At 42.7% G+C, this 21613-nt stretch overlaps 1 protein-coding gene across 1 annotated transcript in view; it reads right to left on the bottom strand.

Annotated features, from left to right (window-relative positions):
* Nucleotides 1–5032: 5032 nt before the first annotated feature.
* LOC125018833 (protein bicaudal C homolog 1-like) overlaps nt 5033–21613 on the bottom strand; it is a 53042-nt gene continuing 36461 nt past the window's right edge. The window contains exons 9-21 of the mRNA XM_047603220.1: nt 19904–20035; nt 16718–16922; nt 14834–14992; nt 14384–14553; nt 14118–14259; nt 11947–12100; nt 11263–11422; nt 11132–11171; nt 10733–10887; nt 10355–10517; nt 10027–10190; nt 9362–9461; nt 5033–8054 (exon numbers count right to left, since the gene is read on the bottom strand). Coding sequence (XP_047459176.1) covers nt 7927–8054; nt 9362–9461; nt 10027–10190; nt 10355–10517; nt 10733–10887; nt 11132–11171; nt 11263–11422; nt 11947–12100; nt 14118–14259; nt 14384–14553; nt 14834–14992; nt 16718–16922; nt 19904–20035 — 1872 coding nt within the window. The 3' untranslated portion in view covers nt 5033–7926. The remainder of the gene's footprint in view (nt 8055–9361; nt 9462–10026; nt 10191–10354; nt 10518–10732; nt 10888–11131; nt 11172–11262; nt 11423–11946; nt 12101–14117; nt 14260–14383; nt 14554–14833; nt 14993–16717; nt 16923–19903; nt 20036–21613) is intronic.

Here is a 21613-nt window from a genome sequence, read left to right on the forward strand (position 1 = left end):
CCTAAGCTCATAATCACTGTGGCATTCAGATTCAGTGGGAAACATATTAGATGTGCACCAGCGAAGTCCGGAGTATACTCCACGCTTGGATTTCAGAGGGCATCGCTGCATCTGGCTCAAATTTCCTGCCTGCAAAACACAACTCATTAAAAGTGAAGGTCAGCCTGCTGATCACTGGAAACACACAACCATCTGTGTCTTAGGAGAGGACAAGCTGCTAGATCCACTGTCAACAGATGAATTTATCCGTCATGAAACCAACAGTCTTGTCTGTAGGCTTTCGCTCTAGTGTATGGACTGGTTACATGCAGCGTTCTATTTTCATGTGTTTACTGTTTGAGTAATGACACGCCAACTGTCTAAGAAGGCTTGATAAAAGAGCATTACACCGATGTCCACAGATTAACGCCGCAACCTGACTGCTACGCCGTCGCCTGATTCTCTTTTGTTTCCCTCCCCCGTTCCCATTTACTCGCTCTGCCCTGCTGTGCTTATCTGCTCTGGGAGAGGAGGAGGAGCAGGAGGAGGTACGGGATGACCGATTCTGTAGGGTTCCTTCTCGTCCCACCTCCCTCCATCCATCCTCCTCGCCATCCATCCCTGCGCCCGCCCGTGTCCCCTCCAGCGAGAGTCGTCCTGCGTTAGCATCAGCGATTCCAGTCAGGCTCAAGGAGGATGACACCATGTCCAATGCAACGCACACCCAGCCAAGTTGGTCCCCATCCCCCGTCCACCTTCCTTCATCTTTCTCCTTTCCCTCCTCGTGTCTTTTACCTCTTCAAACGCCCTTTCCCTGTCACAGTTCTCTCCCCCTTCCTTTTTTTCCTGTAAATCTCAAAAAGTACCTATTGCTGAGCAGTGTTGGTGTATGTTTGTGCACACTATAGGTCACAGTGCTCTCCGTATTGGCAGTCCACTCTGATTTGCTCACTCTGCTGTGCTCAGAGACCAGACGACCACACAGATGGAGGAATAGCAGGGAGAAAGGCAAGAAAACATGCCAATTATGTATAAAAAAATTATTGAAGGGACGGAGAAAAGGAAAAAATACGTATCTAAATGTCTTACTCATTATATTTACTATATATCTGGCACACACACCCTTCAGTCACTACTCATCACTTCTCTTCGAAGAGGTCAGCTGTGAGCCAGTAAAATGGAGCACGGGCCTCGACGTTTTACATTAGCCGAAAACAATACCAAGTCCCCGGGGTTCAGTGTGAGAGAGTGTGTCACTTCATACCGCAAACAAATTCGTCTGGCGTTCGAGGGCAGCAAATGAAGCGTGTCATTGATTTGGGATGGGAGGTCTGGCCTCATCTTAGCTGCAGTTTAGCAGCTTGATTGATAACGGACATCTGGATCTCCAGAGAGATTCCAGTTTATACGAGCTTAGATAACATTTGAATGAAATGCATTTATTTAGCACATTCACTCAACAAGAGGCCTGTGCATTTCAATTAGGAGTAACAATTAAGCAAATCCAAAGAAGTCATTAATACAATAAAATCCGTAACTTAAAGGAAGAGTTTGACATTTGTGGAAATAAGCTCATTTGTTGCATAGATGATGAATAGAAAAGACTAGAACTAGAAGAGTGGAAATAAGAAAAAATACCAAAGAATACCTCTAAAGCTCACACATAAACATCAAATCATGTTGATGTAACCAACAACCAACAGTTTCCTGTTTTAAATGGAGCATTTGTTGGTCTAGTTGTTTGACTTGGGACATGGACATCATGGAGTATCAGCTGATTCCATGCCCTTATAATTGTTGATGTACAACTCTCTGTAAACCACAGCTTGGTGTTTTGTGCAACACCGTTTTGTTGAACCTCACTTAATCTGAACATTAGAGATGCCTACCTGCTGTCCCTGAGGAAAACACAACAACTGAGGGATACATTATGTGTCGCAAACTGCGTGCAGCTTGGGATTTTGCATTGTCTCCACAGGCACCCAGATCCAAATGTAAAAGTTTTCATCAGGGGACTCAACACCTTTTATAACCCCTTTAGGTGACAGATAGTGACTTAACAGACATTTATAAAATATTTTGGTAATGCCACTTTAAACATATGAGCAATAACACGTTAGCTTTAAGTTTGGACAGACCAAGGCTAGCGTCAATGCTAAGCTAAGCTAACTACACATCACTTCTCATACAAGAAGTTTAGTGCCAATATTGAGCATACATAGTTTCAAAGTGGGATCAAACTGCATCTTTTTGAGACAACTTACTTATCCTCGTGATGAAAATGGATCTTTTGATCATGAGCTGAAATATCCCTGTGATGAAGTCTAGGTGGATCTGGACTGAGGCTACCCAGGGTTACACCAGAGGATTGGACTCAAAGCTCCTGCACTCTGGGTAGAACTCTAATAAAAACTGGAGGTGGAGGTTTATTGCATCAGTCCAACACCAACCTGGCAGCTGACATCAGCTAAAACAAAGTGATTGGTTATGGAGGCTGTAGCACAGTCAGGCTGTTTGAAGCGAGCAGGCAGAATGCTCCCAGACCTGAAGATGGGGGAAAAGGTTAAGAAAAGTGGTCTTCTTGCCTCAACTAAGCAACGACTTCCTTTCTACAAAACTAGTAGTCATTTTGAAATGTGTTGACTAAATCCATCTTTGCACATTAATGCTAATAATACACGGTTTGGGCTTGTGATTGTTTTCAGTATGTAACAGCGTCTTATATTAAAGTATAAAATGTGTTTTTTTCGCATAACAGGAGTGAAAAGAAAAAGACTTCAGCCACCATGAGCATATTGCCCACTGGACCGGAGCCAGGTATGGTGAGGTAGCGACCAAGTCACAGTTCCTCTCATTTACACCTTTCCTGCAGAGGCAAGCTGGCCATGAGAACAATATGTGATGCCGAGGACGGTGCCGGTCTTTAAGAGGGGAGGGTGCCAAAGATGCTAAATAAATGCATGGCTTGTTAAAGATAAAAAGCCCATCACTTCTTCTCAGTGCAATTTAGCTGCCTTTCACTCCCCGCCTCTCTCACAAAAGAACATGAAATTGAAATTAGCCATGCTGGGCCCTGAATGATTGCCAGCTGTGCAATTGTCCAAAGTGAGACGAAGAGACGCTTTCATGCGTACGATTCAATAGCTTTTCTTTACAGTTCTAGCATTTGTTTCAGTGGAATCTAGCTAGATCTGCAAACTCAGACTGAAAACTCAGATTTCACCATTATTCTGATCCGTTTATCATGTGAAGAACTGGTAGAAATGGCACCATAATGAATGTTTTCATCACATCCTTCCTACACATTTGGCTCCTCAGGTTTTACACACAAGTATTTACGCTGCGCTGTGGTGTTAGGCAAACATAAAGGCGTTCTGGGTTTCTTTACACAGCAGAGCACCTGTGGAAATTAATGACAGACGAGGGAGAAAGTGGGTGAGTCACAAGCTGCCACAGAACATAGTTCAGTGGCCCCACCTGTGGGCTAATTTGCGTTGGATGAGAGACTCTCTCTGTCTCTCTGTGTGCCATCTGAACATTAATTTACTGCCACAATCACAAAGGCCTGTGGGTGAGTTTTGGAGTCGCTAATCTGATCGCAATTAAATAAATGTGTGTTTTGTGTGCATTGTCTCAGACTTGCTCACAGCTACTTTCTTCAAAGGTCATTCATTCAACGGAAAATCTATATTATGATAGTCAACATTACACACACACAATATACATTAGATCTCATGCGCACAGTGTGCTGTATCACAGAAAATTATCTTGTCTCATTATTGCAATTTCTTTTTGAACAATACTGTTAAGTTATTTATTAATTTCTTAACGTTTATTAATCTGTTGCTGAGCAGTCTTTCTGTTCCTCATCTGAAGTCATTTTAAGTAGCAACACTGCCCCCTTGAGGTTAACTGTAACACTACTTGTGTTGGTGCTTTGCAGAGGACAATATCTAGCAGGAGAACAAGGTATTAAACAAGATGGCTGTTTGTTCTTTATAGTTTATGGTCTCATGCACTAATTTTGCCGAGTTGCTCATATTGGCTAAGCGATTAAGCAACATGAAATACTTTTTTTTTTTTTCAAAAATCTCCATCAGTCCCAGATTCAGTTTGTTTTTGCTGCGGATTAGGCCTCCTGTAAACACACATGGCGCCATGACCACATGGAAACCTGCAGGGTGCATGGTTTTAATTATTGATTATGGGAAGGAGGTGTGAGGATCATAGTGAGAAAGCAAAATATTATTTGTGCTGATATTTTCTGACGGCATATCTTTGTTACTGGCGTGTTGCTGCTCTGCTGATATGTATAGGGCTAAAACACAGACACTAAACACTGAAACTGAAAATAGAAGATGCCACTGAAAACAAAAAATTCAATTGTTTTGGAAAAAAAAACCCTCAAAGGGCCACACAATGCCATCTCCTGACAGGGAATCAGTCTGCACAGACCTCCATGTAGAAATATCCAACTTCTCAGCAGATATTAAGATGTTTACAGCCTGATACGGATAAAACGGCTTTGTTCGTTATTGCAGAATCTGAATATTTGTATGCATACCCTAACCAAAACAGGCACTTTAGGATTCGTACACTCCAGAAACAGTCAGCTTGTGACTGGCTATACGCCTGCATTTCAGGGGAATTTGTTCTAACTGGGGTATATTAACACAGACCATAGTCAGTTGTCAGTTTATTAAATGCAAAAAACTCATCTTTTAGAGGGTTTTAATGATCAGTTTTGGGGAAGCCTTCATAATATTTTGCAGATTCTCTTTCTTCGTTGCTGGTTTCAATAACTGGTTTCATTTGGCACACCCTAGCCTACATCCTGGAACCAGATTTAGACACGGGGCATGAAGGTGAACCAGTGAAAGCAGTGGGATCCTTTCTGTTTTACTGCAGCGAAACAAGCTAAGACAGATTTCTGTTGTTGTGATGTTGAAACGCGCAACCTCAGAAACAACTATTAATCAGTCACGGACACTCGTGTTTTGTCATTTTTGACTTTTCTGTGTTACGTGCAGAAAACAAAACCAAAAAGCCAACATTGTTTGCATACATTTAATATCTTCATAATATCGTTTCAATGTTTGAACAAACATTTTTGCCTGCTTGACAGTTTCTCCAGAAAGTCTGTCTGTATTATAATGCAGTTAGAATAACGGCATCGACTAAAGCCACAGTGAACAGAGCTTTGGCCGCATGGCACTGTGTATAACCATTCTGTGGAACTTTGCAGAACTGTACCTTTGTCACACAAAAACAAAGGTTGTGTAAGGTGAAAAAGTTGTACAAAAGTTATGTAGCACATCATTTCCTTAGTGGTTTACATTTATTATAAATGTACCATTTATGATTGCAGTACTAAGATTCCTTCAAATAAATCCCTTTGGGAACGACAATGTGACTAATACAACAAATCAAAGACACAGACATGGTGAACTACACTATCAAGGGCAATGACTATACAAGCTGGCAGTAAACTTTTTTGACTTGGTGAGTCCCTTCACTGATCTGTAATCAAGCGGCAATAACATGCATCCAAAATCTTTTAAACAACATTCACTTGATCAGACAAGAATCTCTAGCGAACAACGAGCAAACGCATCCAAACAAGGTGAAGGATGAAAAACAAATGTCTGCTAGGCAGGGACACGAGTCACAGCACTGGGAGAATCAGTGCCCAACAGTTTCAATGTAGTACCATGATGAGCGGGGGCGAAGCGGCCCCGGGTTTCTTCTCAGTATCAACAATACCTTATCTATATTAGCTTTATCCCTCTTCCTCTCTTTTCTTTAAGACTTCTACTACAGAAAATAAGACAATTATCTGGTTGGCGTTGGCAACCATGTCAGAATATTATTAGTCGACAGCCATCGTTGAGAATGGCTGAGATCAGATGCTAGGGAAGGTGGGAAAGTGGCTAACAGTGAACATGATAAGGAACGCCTTAAATGGAGTCACCGTGAACCTGCTGTTACTGTCGCAGATAAATTTGCCGAGATAAATGTTAATGCACTCGACAGCGATAATCTCTCTTTAGTGACCTCGACGTATATCCTCTACTCTTACTTCAACAAAAGTAAGAAATTCCTGCCTCATTTCTTAAACTTATTGTACTGCAAATATAAACAAATAAAAAAATTAAGAGGCATTTAATTGCACTTGAAAAATGCTCATGACTTTGAAAGATGGATCAGCCTGTAGTCTAACTTCAAGAACATACAAAACAAAATTAAAACAAAATTAAAGTTTGAGTGATCCAAAGTTGATGAACTGCAAAAGGGGGGAACATAATAGTAGGAGTACAGAACAAACGCAAGCTCTCATGATAAACTGCTGCATGCATAATCCTGTTGCTTTATAAAATACTGCTTAAACCAGGTTTGGGGGATATTAGATTGCATGACTGATAGCAGAAAATTCCTCATTTTTATTTGTTTTCATCTTAGATCTCACAGCTATTTTGGTGACTTGGGTTTCTTACTTGTGTTCAGCAAAAATTGCTGCTACGAAACTAACCTGGCTGTGAATATACTGGCTCTTTGTGTGATGCAGCACCTGGGTGGAGAGTAAGGTCAGAGCAAAAATATTAGTGTTCTTAACGAAATATCTCCCTGCTGAAAAACAACTTATGTACATTGGCACTTTTGACTACAAAGGCATGGCCTTGTTACGTCACAAGGTCTTTTCTTGCTCTAAATGGAACCGCCAGTTAATAGGAAGATGAAAAAAAACAAAACAAAACAAAAAAAAAACATCTCAAGTTCCAGATACATGCAAGAGCGTAGGGGGAGATTTAAGGCACAGGAAGGGAGGCCAATGCAACAGACGAATAACAGACAAAAGACCGTGTACCATAAACAGAGAAGGAAAACCACAGAAAAATGCCCGTTGACACAATCAGAGAGAGGCCTACGAAGCTTAGCCTAACTGCCTCACGTCTCTGCTGCTGTCTAACGGCAAAGCCACATTCATGGCTCCACAGATTGAGGGGCGGAAACAAAGGAAAAGATACTAGTAAACTAATTACAAAATCATTCATGAACGTATAAAAAAATACATATGTAAACTGATTACCAATAAACATTCTGCTCACCCGCCTAAAATGGTAATAAAAACTAAAACTAAAACTGTAATGCATAATGAGTACAAAATATGTTGTTTTTTTTTCTTTTTCTTTTGAAATCGATAACTGCTGCTGAACGCAAACGCTAACTTCAGAGGAATGTCCACCAACAGACACACTGAAGGCAGCCAAAGGGCAAAGGCCACAATGATACTTTCCTTTGGCATAAAGTTGATCTAGTGCGAACATGTTCTGCACTTTTCTTTTGGTGGCACCCTAATCTCACTGACTAAGTGCTTACTTTTGGTTTGGTACAAAATGCATCTGTGCTTTTTAGTCAATATAAAAAAAAAATGCATAGTTATTATTATTATTATTTCAATCTAAGGAGTAAGGCTCTCACAGGCAAAACTCTAGTATTATTAAAGTGCATATCACTGATACAATCGCATAATACAAATGCAGGTAGTATCAATGTGTAAAATGATTGTACTAATCATTCTGCCTGTTCCCTTGAACACATAAGTGGACAGAAATACTGAACAGTACCCTTCTTCAGAACCATAACATCACCCTTCATTTAAAACGCTCCAGACAAACTCAACGGTTCTATATGGAGTCAACACTGAACCTCATGTATCTGAGAATCCCTTTTTTTTTCCTTGTTGGCACTTCACTAAAACTATGGCTTTTGGTTTAAACATATACATATATATATTATATGGCGACGCAACATTTTGAACAGTCTTAATCAGCCGGGGCTGAAAAAGCATCAACAGATGCTGCAACCTGGGGAACACTAGAAGAAACTGGAGGAACTTGTCTCCTTTGTGGACGGTTCTGGTTTGACCCCGAGGGGCCTGGGGGGCGTCTACCATCGGCCGCTGACGCTGGCCATGTCGGCGTGAAACTGGCGGGAGAGGCGCCCGCTCGCTCCCCCTTCCAGGAAGGAGGACCTGATGGGTGGCTCAAATAGTTTCCTCCGGTTCTTGTTTAGTTCTGAGGAAAGAAAGAAAGAAAAAAAAAAGAGTTCCGCGTCACATCAGCGCCGCAAAATATCAGCAGAAGCAAAAGTGATGACAAGCATGGTTTTTTCCTGATTATTCTGTGGGAAGAATCACAGTAGACAAATAAATACAACCGAGGAGTGTGCCAGCATTTCTCTTTAGCCTCCACTGAGCAAAAGCGACAAGAAAATTGGACTCAACTCTATGGAGAACGGCTCAGGTTAACAAAGACCTCTTTGTGTCCGTCTGCTTTTACACAGGAGGTCAAAATGCTTTTATAAAATAAATGAGGTATTCATGTGATAGACGGGCACTGTCGCCGCCAGCATAAACTTTTCAGTTTGATTACTGGAGACAGGGCGCTTGCGCCAGCAGCTCTTTTTACTGGCAGACATTTAGGAAGTAAAATCCCGAATTGCCTTGATTGGTATTCTATCTGTTTATGAGGGGAAAAAATACGGAAAGACAAAGAGGCTGGCAGAGGCGTGTATGTTTCAGTTTTGAAGCCCTGCGGTCGGTCACTGGAGATGAAAGTTGACCTTTACTTTGCGACGGGCAGCAAACCCATTTCTGGCACTGGATCACTCTACTTCCTTAATAATCACAGGGCTGGCCTCCACATTTCTCCTTGTTGTTCTCACTGTCGGGCCTGCCTCTGCCTCTGGTCTCAGAGTGGTGTGCTCACGCAGGCAAACAGCTCCAGCTATTACCCAGTCCAAGGGATGATGTCAGTAATAGAGTGTGACACCCACAACATTCACATTAGCTATAGCTCAACAAAAATGCAGAGCCTACATCAGCATTGGGGAGGCAGCTGGAGCAGCTGGTGTAAAATATCAACACGCTCATCTGAGAAGAATTTGTCTTAATCCTATTTACGGCTGCTGCTGCAAATTAGTGCAGCATGTTTTCAAATTTCTTTACACGATAAATGAGTAAGAATACTAATGTTCTGAGTTTGTCTTATGCAGCCTGTTAATATTAACTTTGACACCCAGCGTTGACTAACTAGCTGAGATGACCTCTGTCATCTTTTGCTTTCTGCACAGCTGGTCTGTACTCATTAACGAAACACATACGCTAATTTGTGTGCACCAGGAAGCTTGCAGGACCAGGCTCTAGCTGGAAGGAAAGGAACAGCCATGGACACGTAGTCGCATCTGTCCTTCTGTCCTTGGGACTGGGACAACGTTTTTTGTCAATTTCAGCTCGACCAGACAGCTGTTAGCCCAGAAAGACAATGAAATATAAACTGCAACAAGGGAACACTTTTCTTTTTTTTTCTCCCCTCATTTGTACCTGAGATGGCGAGCAGCATTTTCCTGCGGGCACCGAAGGTGGTGATTCCCAGTTCCTTCAGGTCCTGGTCTGTCAGAGTCAGGAATGTCTGGAGGTCAATCTGGAAGGAGCAACAAGTCCATTTATTACCAATAACACATTTCTACCTATATGAGTTCTTCAATCATAAATATCATGGCTGAAACAAGTTATTGCTCTGTATTAAAAGTTCAACGAGAGCACAATTAACTGCACTGAGATAGTTTAAGAATTCAACAAACTGTTGTTGTACTTCAGTTGCCCTGACATTTATTAGCATCTCACAGAGTTAAGAGTCTACAGCCACGTTGACAGTGATGCTTTAGCTAATCACTAACATTCGTAGGCTACAGGTGGAACTTTCACCTTCTTAGTTTAGTGTGTCAGCAAGTACGCTAAAATAGAAATTATAGTAAAAGCAGAAGGCAAGGCAAGAAGATATTGTCAGGAAAGTGTTTGAGGTCAGAGGTCACTAAAAGGTATTGGCATTCATCCTCTGGGGACAATGAACATGGCCCAGCAGTCCATCCAGTAGTTATCACATGAGTCCAGATTAAAGATGAATTTAAAGATAGAGGATTGGCTCACCACCAAAGTCAACCCTAAAGCCACTAAACTAGAAGAAGTGGGTTCCTGGTCTATTCTACCTCTTGTTGCTGGAAGACATCCGTGTACTTCCCCAAGCCCAGCTTGCTGAAGAGTTCAGGGAGGTCTGAGCCTTTCAAAGACGAGTTCAGGCTGCAGCCGTTGCTGCCAGTAACTGAAGAGATGGAGTCCATGTAGTTGCTGCTGCTGAGGTAATGCTCTGCAGCTGTGCATCATAAGGACAAATCAAAAAAGAAAGAAAAAAAAAGACATGTAACATGGTTCAAACTTGTTTTGAAGACTAGTTATTTTCATTGCAGGACTTTAACTTCCTACAGTGTGTTATTAGTACTTTTACTTAAGTAAAAGATGTAAATACTCTTCACTGACCAGACTTGTTCTGCTTCCTCTTCGGGCTGCTGACAGCAGAGGGGAACTCTGTGTGGCTTGGCAGGCCGTTACCGGTGCCGTTCCTCTCCCTCCAGTTGTCAGAGTCGCTTCCGTTCCCCACGCCTTCCCGGCTACTAGATCGAGACAAGGACAGCGGGGAACCCTGAGAAAGAACACAAGAGAAAAATATCCAGAACATTTAATAAGCTCTTCTGTTTGAGGAGTGATTACGCTGCACCTCAGGAAAACGAACAAAACATGTGTCTTCTGTTGCATGGGGTTACAAGTCAAATGAAGCCTTCTACAACGGCAAAAAACGAAAGACAGTGAACTTATTGATCAAGATCAATGGGAATGTTTGGGGCCTGTATGTCTGACCTCGTACGTGGTGCTCATGCTGGGTTTGTATGGCACATGATTCGCTCTCCGCAGCTCCTTGATGGTCTCAGCCGGCATGGATTTTGAAAAGCCCAGACCACTCCAAGTGTTGGTGGGGGTTCGCACCTCAGTCACCACAGGTTTCTTTAACATAGCTAGGTGAATACAGACAAGCAGTGATGCAAACATACGCCCCGACCAATCAGAGAGAACACCAAAGAAAAAAGCTTAACACTTTTATAATCAAAGAAATAAGCTCTTTCGCATACTTTTTAAGGACACATGTAAGTGTTAGGGAACTTGGAGGTGAGGTTTGAATTGTCTGACAGCCTGTCTTTACACAAGGCTACATTATGGCACTACTCATGACACAAATTTAAAACAGAAATTATATCTTACCTTTGGTCGCCAACAGCTTTTTCTGTTCATAGTCAAACGTCTGAAAAATTCAGGAGACAGTTTTATTCCTTCATGTCTCGACACCGGCAGAAATGTGTGTTACATTTTGTCGTTTGCGTGTGTGTCTGTACCTGCATATTGGCAAAGGAGGTCTGAGGTGCCAGTCTGATTCTCTCCCGCTCGTTCTGCTGCGCTGCCCTTTCGGCCGCCCGCTCGCTACCTGGAGCCCTCTTATCTGCCACGGGGCTGTCTGACGAGCTGGACTCGGCGTCAGAGAGGAGACAGTCGGAACTGTTGGCCCAGAAATGTATTGTGAGTGAAGAAAAACTTTGAAAGGTTTAAAACTTTAAAATTTACAAAAAGCAGAGAATCCCGAGGCATTACGTAACATTTCCTCCATCTCATCTTCTCCTCACATTATCACTCAATGTTCCAGGGCTATCAGATTTGACAGTGTACAAGGTTGTATTACAAAAAAATACAGTAGGCGATTGTAATAACAATGCACTCCAGGGTGATGTGTAACAATGTCCATATGGCGACTTAGACTTTAACTCCTAAATCCCCATAAAGAGCTAAGTAACCGTCTGTCACTTTATGTATTGTAATCTGGTTTTTACCAGCTTGGCTAAAAAGCCTGGGTTTGAGTCCACTAAATCTAATTCATATGAGTGTTTCTGTAGCCATCAGCAAGAAGTCTGTCTATAAAGGGGATTAACAGAGAACTGGCAAACTACAACAGCATGAGCTGTAAATGATTGCTGAAGGGATGCGAAGCAAGAGAAGCTGTAAATGATCTCTGGACTCAAACATACTGTAGATGGGAGTTCTTGGTGCCCTGCAGGAGCTCCACAGCCTGTCGTTTCCCCGATGACGTCTTACATGAAGCCAGCATCTGTTTCAGCTCGTTCCCATTAGCTGAGTGAGAGGGGCTTCTGGGCATACCCACTTCCACAAACGTGTCGGAACCTAAAGACAAGAAGCATTCTCCGTTGTTACACCACGTCTTCTGTTCGGAAAAACTATACGATAACCACAGCGGAAACATGTCCAGTTTCTAATTTTTTTCAATTTGTACCAGCCTGTTCTCAGCCTGACCGGAGTCAGGGCCACTCAGAATAAAGGAGTTTGTGTATCTTGTGGGCATATGTGTGTGTGTGTTAAAGTGTGACAAGTCTCACTTGGATCCTGGATTAATTAGAAACAGAGCAGCTGTAATTATAGCGGTTTTCATCGTCTACTCTCCCACTCAGCATAAAAAGACGTGCAAGCATACGCTCCAGAATATGCAAATGTAGATGGAGCGCTTAGGGTAAAATAATATGATGTCAGTCATTCAAATGAGCCTCTCTGGGGTTTAATATTCGAATGATTCCCCTGGACTCCTCAAGCAGGTCTGGGCGAGCCAGTTCAAACACGCTCTGAGACACAGGAGGAGGCAAGGGAGGGAGACCAGGACGCATCGCGTTGGGGGGAGGACCAGCTCAGAAAACAGCGGGGGAAAAACGAGACGCGTGAGAGTGAAGGTTTGGGGGAAAACCGCCAGTGTAAGACACAGAGGAAATGAGGGCCTTTCTGAACCACTAGGAGACCAGCAATGAACCTGTCTCCGTTACAATAAATGTAGTCACAGCGAGTATGAGGTTAGGAGGACAGTATAGAGAAATAGAAACAAGTTCACTCCAGGCATTTCCCTGAATGTGGGTTTAGGGGTTACATAAATCTCAAGTGGAAATGCTCGTGTTGGACATTTATGTTAAGTCTGCAAGGCGGAGGTCCAGCAAACCTTAGTCGAAAATGTTAACAGCACCAAGGTTATAATAACACATAAGCCATGAGTCTGTGTTTTATATCAATTAATCAGCAAGTATGACCTGTACAAGTAAATACCCTTTTACAATTAACTGTCCACCGTTAAATGTTTTACTTAAAACAAAACTGAAAACCGAATATAAATGAATATAACAGAAAATTGCCCATAATAAAAGCATTCATCTTCGCAGCTGTTTCAGGAAACGAATGGGCAGACGAAAGTTTGTAAAGGCAAAAACACTTATTCTATTTTTATTTATTTATTTTACCATTCTATGCATCCTTTTACGGGCAAAAACACAAACCACAAACACACATATGAGTGGTCTCCGGTCTGTCAGCTGCACAGCCTAAACAGTCATACATTTCTGGAAACGATAGAATGTTTAGACCCCAGCGCAGTGTGCCTTCAAAAGGTGTTTGGATCGGGCGGGCTGCAGCAAAACTAAAACAGACACGCAGACACACACGTGTTTGCACTCATGCTCTCGCTGTTTTGAAGAAAGTACTTGTCGTAAACTGCTGAGGTCATGCCGTATTCTGGCAACTGCAGAAGTACCCAGCGAGGTCCCCTGCTGTTATGTCTGAAGTTATGGCTACACACTCTCAACACCCCCCTGATGACAAAGGTCCTTGGAGGACACCGTAAAACATACTGCTGCAAAAGTGCAGGAGAGAATAGCTTTCTACCTAATATATGTTTACGGGCACGATTTGAGAAACACAAAGAACAGGAAAGCACATGAAAGACACAGGTAGAAACCTCCAGGGCTGAAAAGTGAGGCCAACTATTAGATGTATTAAGGCAAATAAATGTAGAGGCGTGGCTGCTCTGAGTGAAAGGTGGGCGTCGTCTCATCATCCATTCAATCACCTCACCACCACTCACGTTCCACTTCTTTGCATTTTTGAAATTATTGTAGTTGCCATTTTTTTTTTGGACACTATCAAGACGCTGATTACGGGAGTTAGGAAACTGAGCATCAGAACTGCTCAGTGAGCCACTGGGTGACGTCACAGAGGGTTCGTCCATATTTAATTACAGTCAGTGTCACATATACAGAGACAGATGAAAACCCTTTCAGCCATGTGCCTTGGTAAAGTGCTATTTGACCTTAATTATGTTAAAATAAGGACAGTGAGTAGAGTGTACAGGCCGTTACGGCCGCCTTACCTTCATCTGGGCTGGACTTGCTTGACAGCGGTTCTGACGGATTGTGTCCGCTGGCCTCCTGGACCGAGTCACATGGAGCTGGACTCAAGACCGTTTCTGCAATTGACGGCGTTGGTAACCTCCCATAGACTGAGCCGGGATGCTACACATGATGCGTGTAAACACAAACAGAACAAAACACATGCAAGGTAAATGCAATTTACTTAATTTAAAATTCCAAGTGAGCTCAAAAGCAATGCAGGACACGGTTCAAAAACAAGCCCAACCTTGACGTGTCCGTTCAGAGTGCAGTCAGGGACCCCGTTGGACTGCTTGTCTATGGGGGCGAGTCCAGGTGGAGGAGACGGCGTGTTCTGGGTGTAACCTTGGACGCCGGACAGCAGGATGTTGCTCAGGGCCTGAGTTGCGGGGTGCAGCAGCAGCTGAGATGAGAAGCCTGAAGAAAAAGATTGTGGCATCAAAATCTTTCATTAAAGTTTCATAAAAGAAATGAGCCTATCTGCCGACTTCCTGTCTGAGCATATTCCTATTTATTCAAAAAATAACTGAAATAAAGATTAAGGGCTCAGTAGCTCCACATCAAAGGAAAAATGAGTCATATTTAGGAAATAATCTCTCCAAGGTATTACAGTGGGTTAAAAACTAATTCTAACCAGCTAACTGAAACTGAGCCACTGGTGTAACAAAAGAAGAAACTGGCAGCCCTATATACAAACCTTGGTTGCCTGTGAGTGAACTGGGCCAAAGGGAGGGTGGTGTAGGGGTGCTGGGGCTGGGTGTCTGCAGAGGGCTCATGGAGGAGTTTAAGCTGTTCAGGACGGCGTTTGGAGCGCCGGAGCTGGGGAGAGAGTGGGGCGCCGTCGCACCCAGGAAACCTGAGGAGTAGGAAAAGAAGCGGAGGAAGAGCGGAGGGAACGGGGAAAGAATAGATCAGTGGTGGTCTTGTCAAGGCTCAGAGACGCTTTTCAGGCTAATCACATGTTACACTAAGGCACTCAGAAAATAATCTTGGTCTTCCAGCTATTTCACTGGAATTCCATCAAACTGCCATGAACCAGACAGCAAATGAGAGGAAGAATTTCTTACATTTTGACAAGGTCATGTATGCAAAAGTGCATATCTAGTGCGCTTCATGCCCAATGAAACCATGTTATTGAGAGCACCAACAATGTGATGCTTGGTGTTTTAACCCAAACACAGTGTATGAAAACAGAACGGAGCAGGTTTGTGGCTTTAACAAGGGGCTAGTTTGGCTCCAGGAATAAGGCCAGGGACTCTTCTGGCAGGCTGGTCTGTAATCTGAGGATGGGAAGCATGTAGCAATTACTAAAGGCCAGGATGTGGCCGTCCACAGCCTCAACCCCGGGGCCCTCGGATTTAAATGAAACAGCAAGAAAATATTTCTACTGTACTGGGACCTCTTGGCATACCATGGGGTTTATGACTATTGTAAGCCAAATTTACTCATCTCATTTCCTGGGGAAGAATATTCAAAAGAAGTCGGTACCTACATATATGCTCTTCAGAAACAATTATAAAACATATGCAAAAAAAAATGCAAGAATTTTGATAAGATATGCATAATCGCAAAGCAGTTATGTCAACACAATGGGGCTCACCTCCCCATATAACCCCATGGCTGCAGAGAGACAGAAAAAAATACCCCACCCCCTTCTTTTAAATATGGACACAGTCTGAATGTCAAAAATATTATCATGCAAACGATCTGGGCTAAATATCTGTCATACAATACTTATTCTGAACTCTTACTGTAGTCAATTAAAAGTCCAAAAAACTCCTGACATCAGTTCCAAGCTGAACTCTGTTGCCTCTACACTGAGGTCAGCGCAGCAGACAAACAAACTCCTACGAGCTTAAAAGCGTTCATCATCCCATGATTCATAAGCCTGTGACTCCTTTTGAAGCAGACCAACTAAATGCGTACTGAGGTTATTTTCTGATGGTTGGTTGATCAAAAAGATGTGATGCATTTATGTGGGACTCACGTCTTGGCATGAACTTTATACCATCATGGTGAGGTCTGTTCTGCAGACAACTCCTACTGTATATAGAGAGGCCACGACTCACTGGCTGTAATTTATGCACACTTCCAGAAGATATACTGACCAGCCACAACATTAAAACCACTGACCGTTGTAAATAACATTGCACGTCGTGTGACAAAATGGAACTTGGGATTTGTGTGGGCGTTACTCAGACATGTACCGCCCGATCAGAACAGACCAGGCACCCCGACCCCATAGCAGATGATGGATTAGGAGCAACTCAAAAAACATGAAGAACAGCAAAAGGAACAAGCCACTAACAACATTGTGTTCCCAGACACCGCGGGACACCCTCAGAATGTCCATGTCCATGATGAGTCACAACTGTTTTGGAGGAAGATGGTCTTAATGTTATGCCTGAAACTGTGAAACTGATTCCACATGCACTTAACTGATCGCAGGCTTTGCGGTTACTTGGCTCTGAGCTACTTTCAGTGGACGTGTGAAAGAAGAGCATTCTGTGTGGAAGGTGTGATTTGTTACAGACAGAAATGTCGTGACAAAAGTAGCACTCTCTTATTCTGTTGCCATTACCCAGATTGCTCAGCCCCAGGCCAGCTGAGGCCAGGATGTCCAGGCCAACGGGGCAGATGAGGGACGGGGAAGGACCATTAGAGGTGGGGTTCAGCGCCACAGGGGGTGAGGATGACGACACTCCGTTGCTCTCCAGACCCAGGAGGAATTTTCTGGCTTCGTACATGTTGACTGCGTTCCTCTCCACGCTCTTGACTATCACAGACTGGGAGGTGGAGAAGGAAAACGGGATGAGAAACAAATAAACAGAGGTAGGGTGGACAATAAATAATGAGAATGAACGAGAGAGAGAGAGAGAGGCACTCAAGGAGACAGCAGGGGGAGGAGTGAGGGATAGATAGTGTAGGGAATGTTGGCACCAGAGATAGGGAGTGAAAGGGAGGCTGAGGGGGAGAGAAACATAAATGAGAGGAAGGAAGAGGGAATTAAGGGTAGATTAGATGGATAAACATTGAGACAGTGTGGGAGAGAGAAGGAGACATGGGAGCGAAGTTGGAGAGAAAGCGTTTCTTAATTGCTTAACTTGCATAATTCGCTTTCTAGTACGAGTAAAAAGGATATGAAGGAACACCAGGTACTCAGCGACGACTAGACTACGAGGCCCAGAATCCACAATAAACCAGAAAGATTTTAAATCACTGACAGAAATCGCTCTCAACATTTTCCACATCACCGGAAACCCTTCCCTTCACAAACATCAAATAAAAATGACTGTGAGCCAGAATCATGTGCTGTTTTTTTTTTTGTTTTGTTTTTTTTTGTGTGTGTGTCTGTTTAGCCAGAATTTGTGAAAAATGGTTTCCAATGCCGGTCAGTCTCTCCGACACACATGCCTGCATGCACACGCACACGCTCCTTTATAGGTCTGCCAAAGCGCTGGGAGCATGGAGGCTATGGCATGCATTTGAACGGGCCCTTTGGATTACTGCTGTCACCTCGTTAAAATGTTTAAGTGAAGGGTTCTTAAGAGGATCTGGGCTGGGTCAGTGTTTACATTGGCACCTACACGCCAGCCACTACAGGCCCATCTGGTTGGGCACCGAGCCCTGCCTCAGGGCGGGGACGTGGGCACCTTGAAGAGACAATCGGGACTAGGCCAAGCAGTGAAAAATCATTAGGAATATTAAGTGTTGTTGAAATGGAGACCACAAAAGGTCCATTTTAAATATAAAGCCACGCTGAATACCTCCAAACTAATTTACTAAGAAATCAAATCAGTTCATTTTTTGTAGCGTTAACTGAGGGCTGTTCCCACTTGAGGTGAAACATGCTTGGCAGGATGTGTGTGCAGAGAAGGATTCCCCACTGGGGCACTGGCGGCTTTGCCAAAATTTTTCCCCATCTTGGTATGGCACGATTCCCCTCGGTACCAAGGAGTTCCAATTTTCCCTTTTGAATTTCAAGAAAACATTGATGAAATGTGACAATCTATAATTCATTTCAGTGTAGCGCTGTGACATTTGATGAAGAGTAATTCTGAAATGGAACAGTGGGGTATTTGTTTTTCTGTCTTTTTTTTTTGTCTCTCTGCTGACACAGCATTTGAACAAGTGAGACAGCAGCTGCGTTTTTCACACGGTGAAGAGCGTGGGATGTTTCCTTTTAAAATGTTTACTGGTGACTTCTACAGGTCTAACTACAGGTGACCGCTCCAGGTGGAAAACGCACACAGGTGAGTGCATCTGCATAGGTTTCTCTGTGATGCATTATTCTGAATCCCGACAGTTATATAGACTTGTTGTCTCTTCAGAGCAGCCAGACTCCATTGACAAAAACAGTAATTTTACCTTGAAGTCATTGGTCTACCGCTGTGTGACTTGACACAATAAATTGGATCTGAACTAACATGTCTACACAACAATGACACAAACAAACGAACCGATTGCGGCAGCGGTAGACCAGCAACTTTTGGGTTTTATGAGTTAAAACTACTGTCTGGTAGCTTTGAAGAGACGTATAAAAGATTCAGTTGCCTCTCATAAAAGGCTGCAATATATCTGTGATATATTCCGTACACACACACACACACACACATTAATGTCATATCTTAGACTGCAAATATAATTGCCACACATTGCAAATAAACATAAACTTGAAATATAAAGCTAAAAAGCAGCAGTGTGTGGAATTGCAGCTGTATTGTTGTCCCTATAAAATAGACAAGGCAGATGGAGGGGCTCTGCTGCTGTTATTACACTGTGTGTAAAATTATCCACTTAAAGTTTCGGATTTGAGGTTCAGGTTTTCAGTCACAGCTTTTGTTCATTTCATTTCTGTTTCAGTAAAACTGTTTTCGATCCACTTCTGGTTCATTAAGTCATTGCGAATGTTTTCAAATAGTATTTTCTATAATAATGTAGAACAATTGTTATGGTCAGTGGGTTTTGGTGGAACGTAATTGCTGAGGGGAATAAAATGATTTGAAAAACAAACAAAACTGACCTCTGCATAATCATTTTGAACAAAGTGTAGAAGACATCCTTGCCCATATTTAAATCCAATTTTTGCACTGATGACAATACAACCACAGATCATCCTGACTGCGCAAAGTTGCACGACACACAAGTGCAGTCAAGTAGTTGTAGAGTTTTTCAGTGATTGATCAGCTGACTGAGTGAGATGTTCTTCATGTCATTAGAAACCATTTTTTTTTGCAACAGATTCTTTGTTTGATTAATCGATTAATGTATTAATTATTATCTGAATAGACTCTTAGTGGTAACCTTTTGGTTAAATTGTATTATATTATTATTATTATAACACATTCATAATGACATATTTTAACATATCTATGAATGAAGAACCCATTTCGACTAACGGGTACTCAGACAACAATCACTGTTAATATTCTAAAGGTCAGAAAACTGGTGGGTGTTCTCCGTTCAGGTGCTTGTCCTTTGTTGCTGTACTATACAGGTGCATTATTTCATTTCTGCTAAGCATTTAACTCAGTCTGTTATTGATGACTGGGTTCAGGCTGTATGTAATCGACATAATCTCTCATGCAGATGAGTAGATTTTTGTGCCAGCTACCCATGTCGACAGTGGTGTAGACATTGGCCAGCTGGGAATCATGGGTAAAATCTGGCCAAAGGTCTTGCAGTGTGTCCTCGGCTCCAGATACTAGCATGCTTTAAAAATCTGGTGCAATGTCTGCACTGTGTGAGTGTAATCCTGTTTTCGTACCTTGCTTGGCTGTTTTGGCTTTGGTTTGATACTGATGAAGACATCCAGCTGCTCCATAAGTGCCGTGATACACTGGGGCTCCACCTCAATGTCCTCTTTAATGTCAAACATTAATACCAGAGGCAAACAGCCCTGTGAAGCAAACACAAAAAAAGTTAAATTTTTTTACAAAATATTTTTTGTTTTTATGTCGGCTGCCGGCCATCTTTAAAACATTACTAGTTTTCTGTAACATATGGGTGCTTACAATGCAGCCCATTTCTTTTACCAGTAGTAAATTTTCCTTTATACCATACCATTTGTAGACCAACAAGTTAGCCATACCAATAAATACAAGATTCACTGCTGGACTTATCCCACAGAGCGCTTGGGAAATTCCGCCAAGAGCAATCTGTTTTGCATGATCACCACCACAAGCACCACAGACATCTATATTTTGGGCTGAGAACTGGACAGCGCTCCTATTGTGAGTGGGTGTAATTAGCAGAAGAGTATAGAGCCAGGCTGGCTCTGACAGTTGAGATTGTAGCTGTAATCTACAGTCTGGCTGGAAGAGTCCAAATCACACAGTACACTACTGCGGCCAGGAGTCCTCCTCCTCCTCCTCATCCTCCTCCTCATCTTCTACATATACTCCCGGCGTCTACTTTCAGTGCTGCTCACCTACCCCCTCCATCCTTTTGCCCTTTTACTCTTTCTCAGAATCCTCTTGGATCCCCTGCTTTCTATTCATTCCATTCATCTCCCATAAATTAATACTTTTTTTCTTTTTACTTCTCCACAAAGTCAGACAATAAAGAGGCTCCTTCTTGTGCGTCCCATTTCCAGACCAAGAGAAAGTCATGTTTAGTCACTGAAACAACTCTGGCATTTGCTAAATGTCTTTGGGGCCAACTGGGAGACCGCAGACAAAGAGAAAGCAGTGCTGGCAGAATTACTGCCCTACATTATGGATCTCTAAACAGAAAGCCAAAGCTGTTTACTGGTGAGATGTCTTACACACACCAGCTCAGCACAAGCTTCAAGCCAACGGCAATTAAACAGCTATAACTTTTACACATTTTTGAAACAGACTTCTGATTATATTCCTAGTAATTTGGATACGGGTGGCCTTGGTGGTCAGTGGCAACAAGACAAGAATGACCACTGAGGATTTTTAACCAAAATAAATTTAAATACGAGGTGCTACCCTCGGTCCAAGACACTAATACTAACATAGTAATCTTTAAATTACAGACACGGGTTGAATTCCAATCTGTACACGCAGGCCAAACCATTATATTGAACACAGATAACTGTAATCTGTGTACAGAGAGGACATCAGGAAAAAACAGCCAAACTAATGCAAATTTGTGTCCGTCTTACATGCAGGTATGTAGCAGCCATAAATCACGCAGGCTATCCTCAAGTTCGCTGAAGATTCCTGTTCATCTGACGTGGACATTTCAGCAATGCAAGCAGAGCCAAGCAAATCTCTCCCAAGGCTATTCAAAACCCCCAAGGCAATCATGGTTTACTTCTTAACCCCCATCTTAAACCCCAAGCATCATTCACACATACCATAATGATGCTACTGAAACTGTGACATCCATTATAGCTACCACACACTATGTGGCATTCGGATATGTTGCCAAGGCCATCTCTTTACCACAAAAACAAAGCTTAGCAGTTGAGGATGATTCTTTTTCTGGATGTCGATAAAGCACAGAG

Source organism: Mugil cephalus, chromosome 13 (assembly GCF_022458985.1).
Source record: "Mugil cephalus isolate CIBA_MC_2020 chromosome 13, CIBA_Mcephalus_1.1, whole genome shotgun sequence".
Classification (NCBI taxonomy): domain Eukaryota; kingdom Metazoa; phylum Chordata; class Actinopteri; order Mugiliformes; family Mugilidae; genus Mugil; species Mugil cephalus.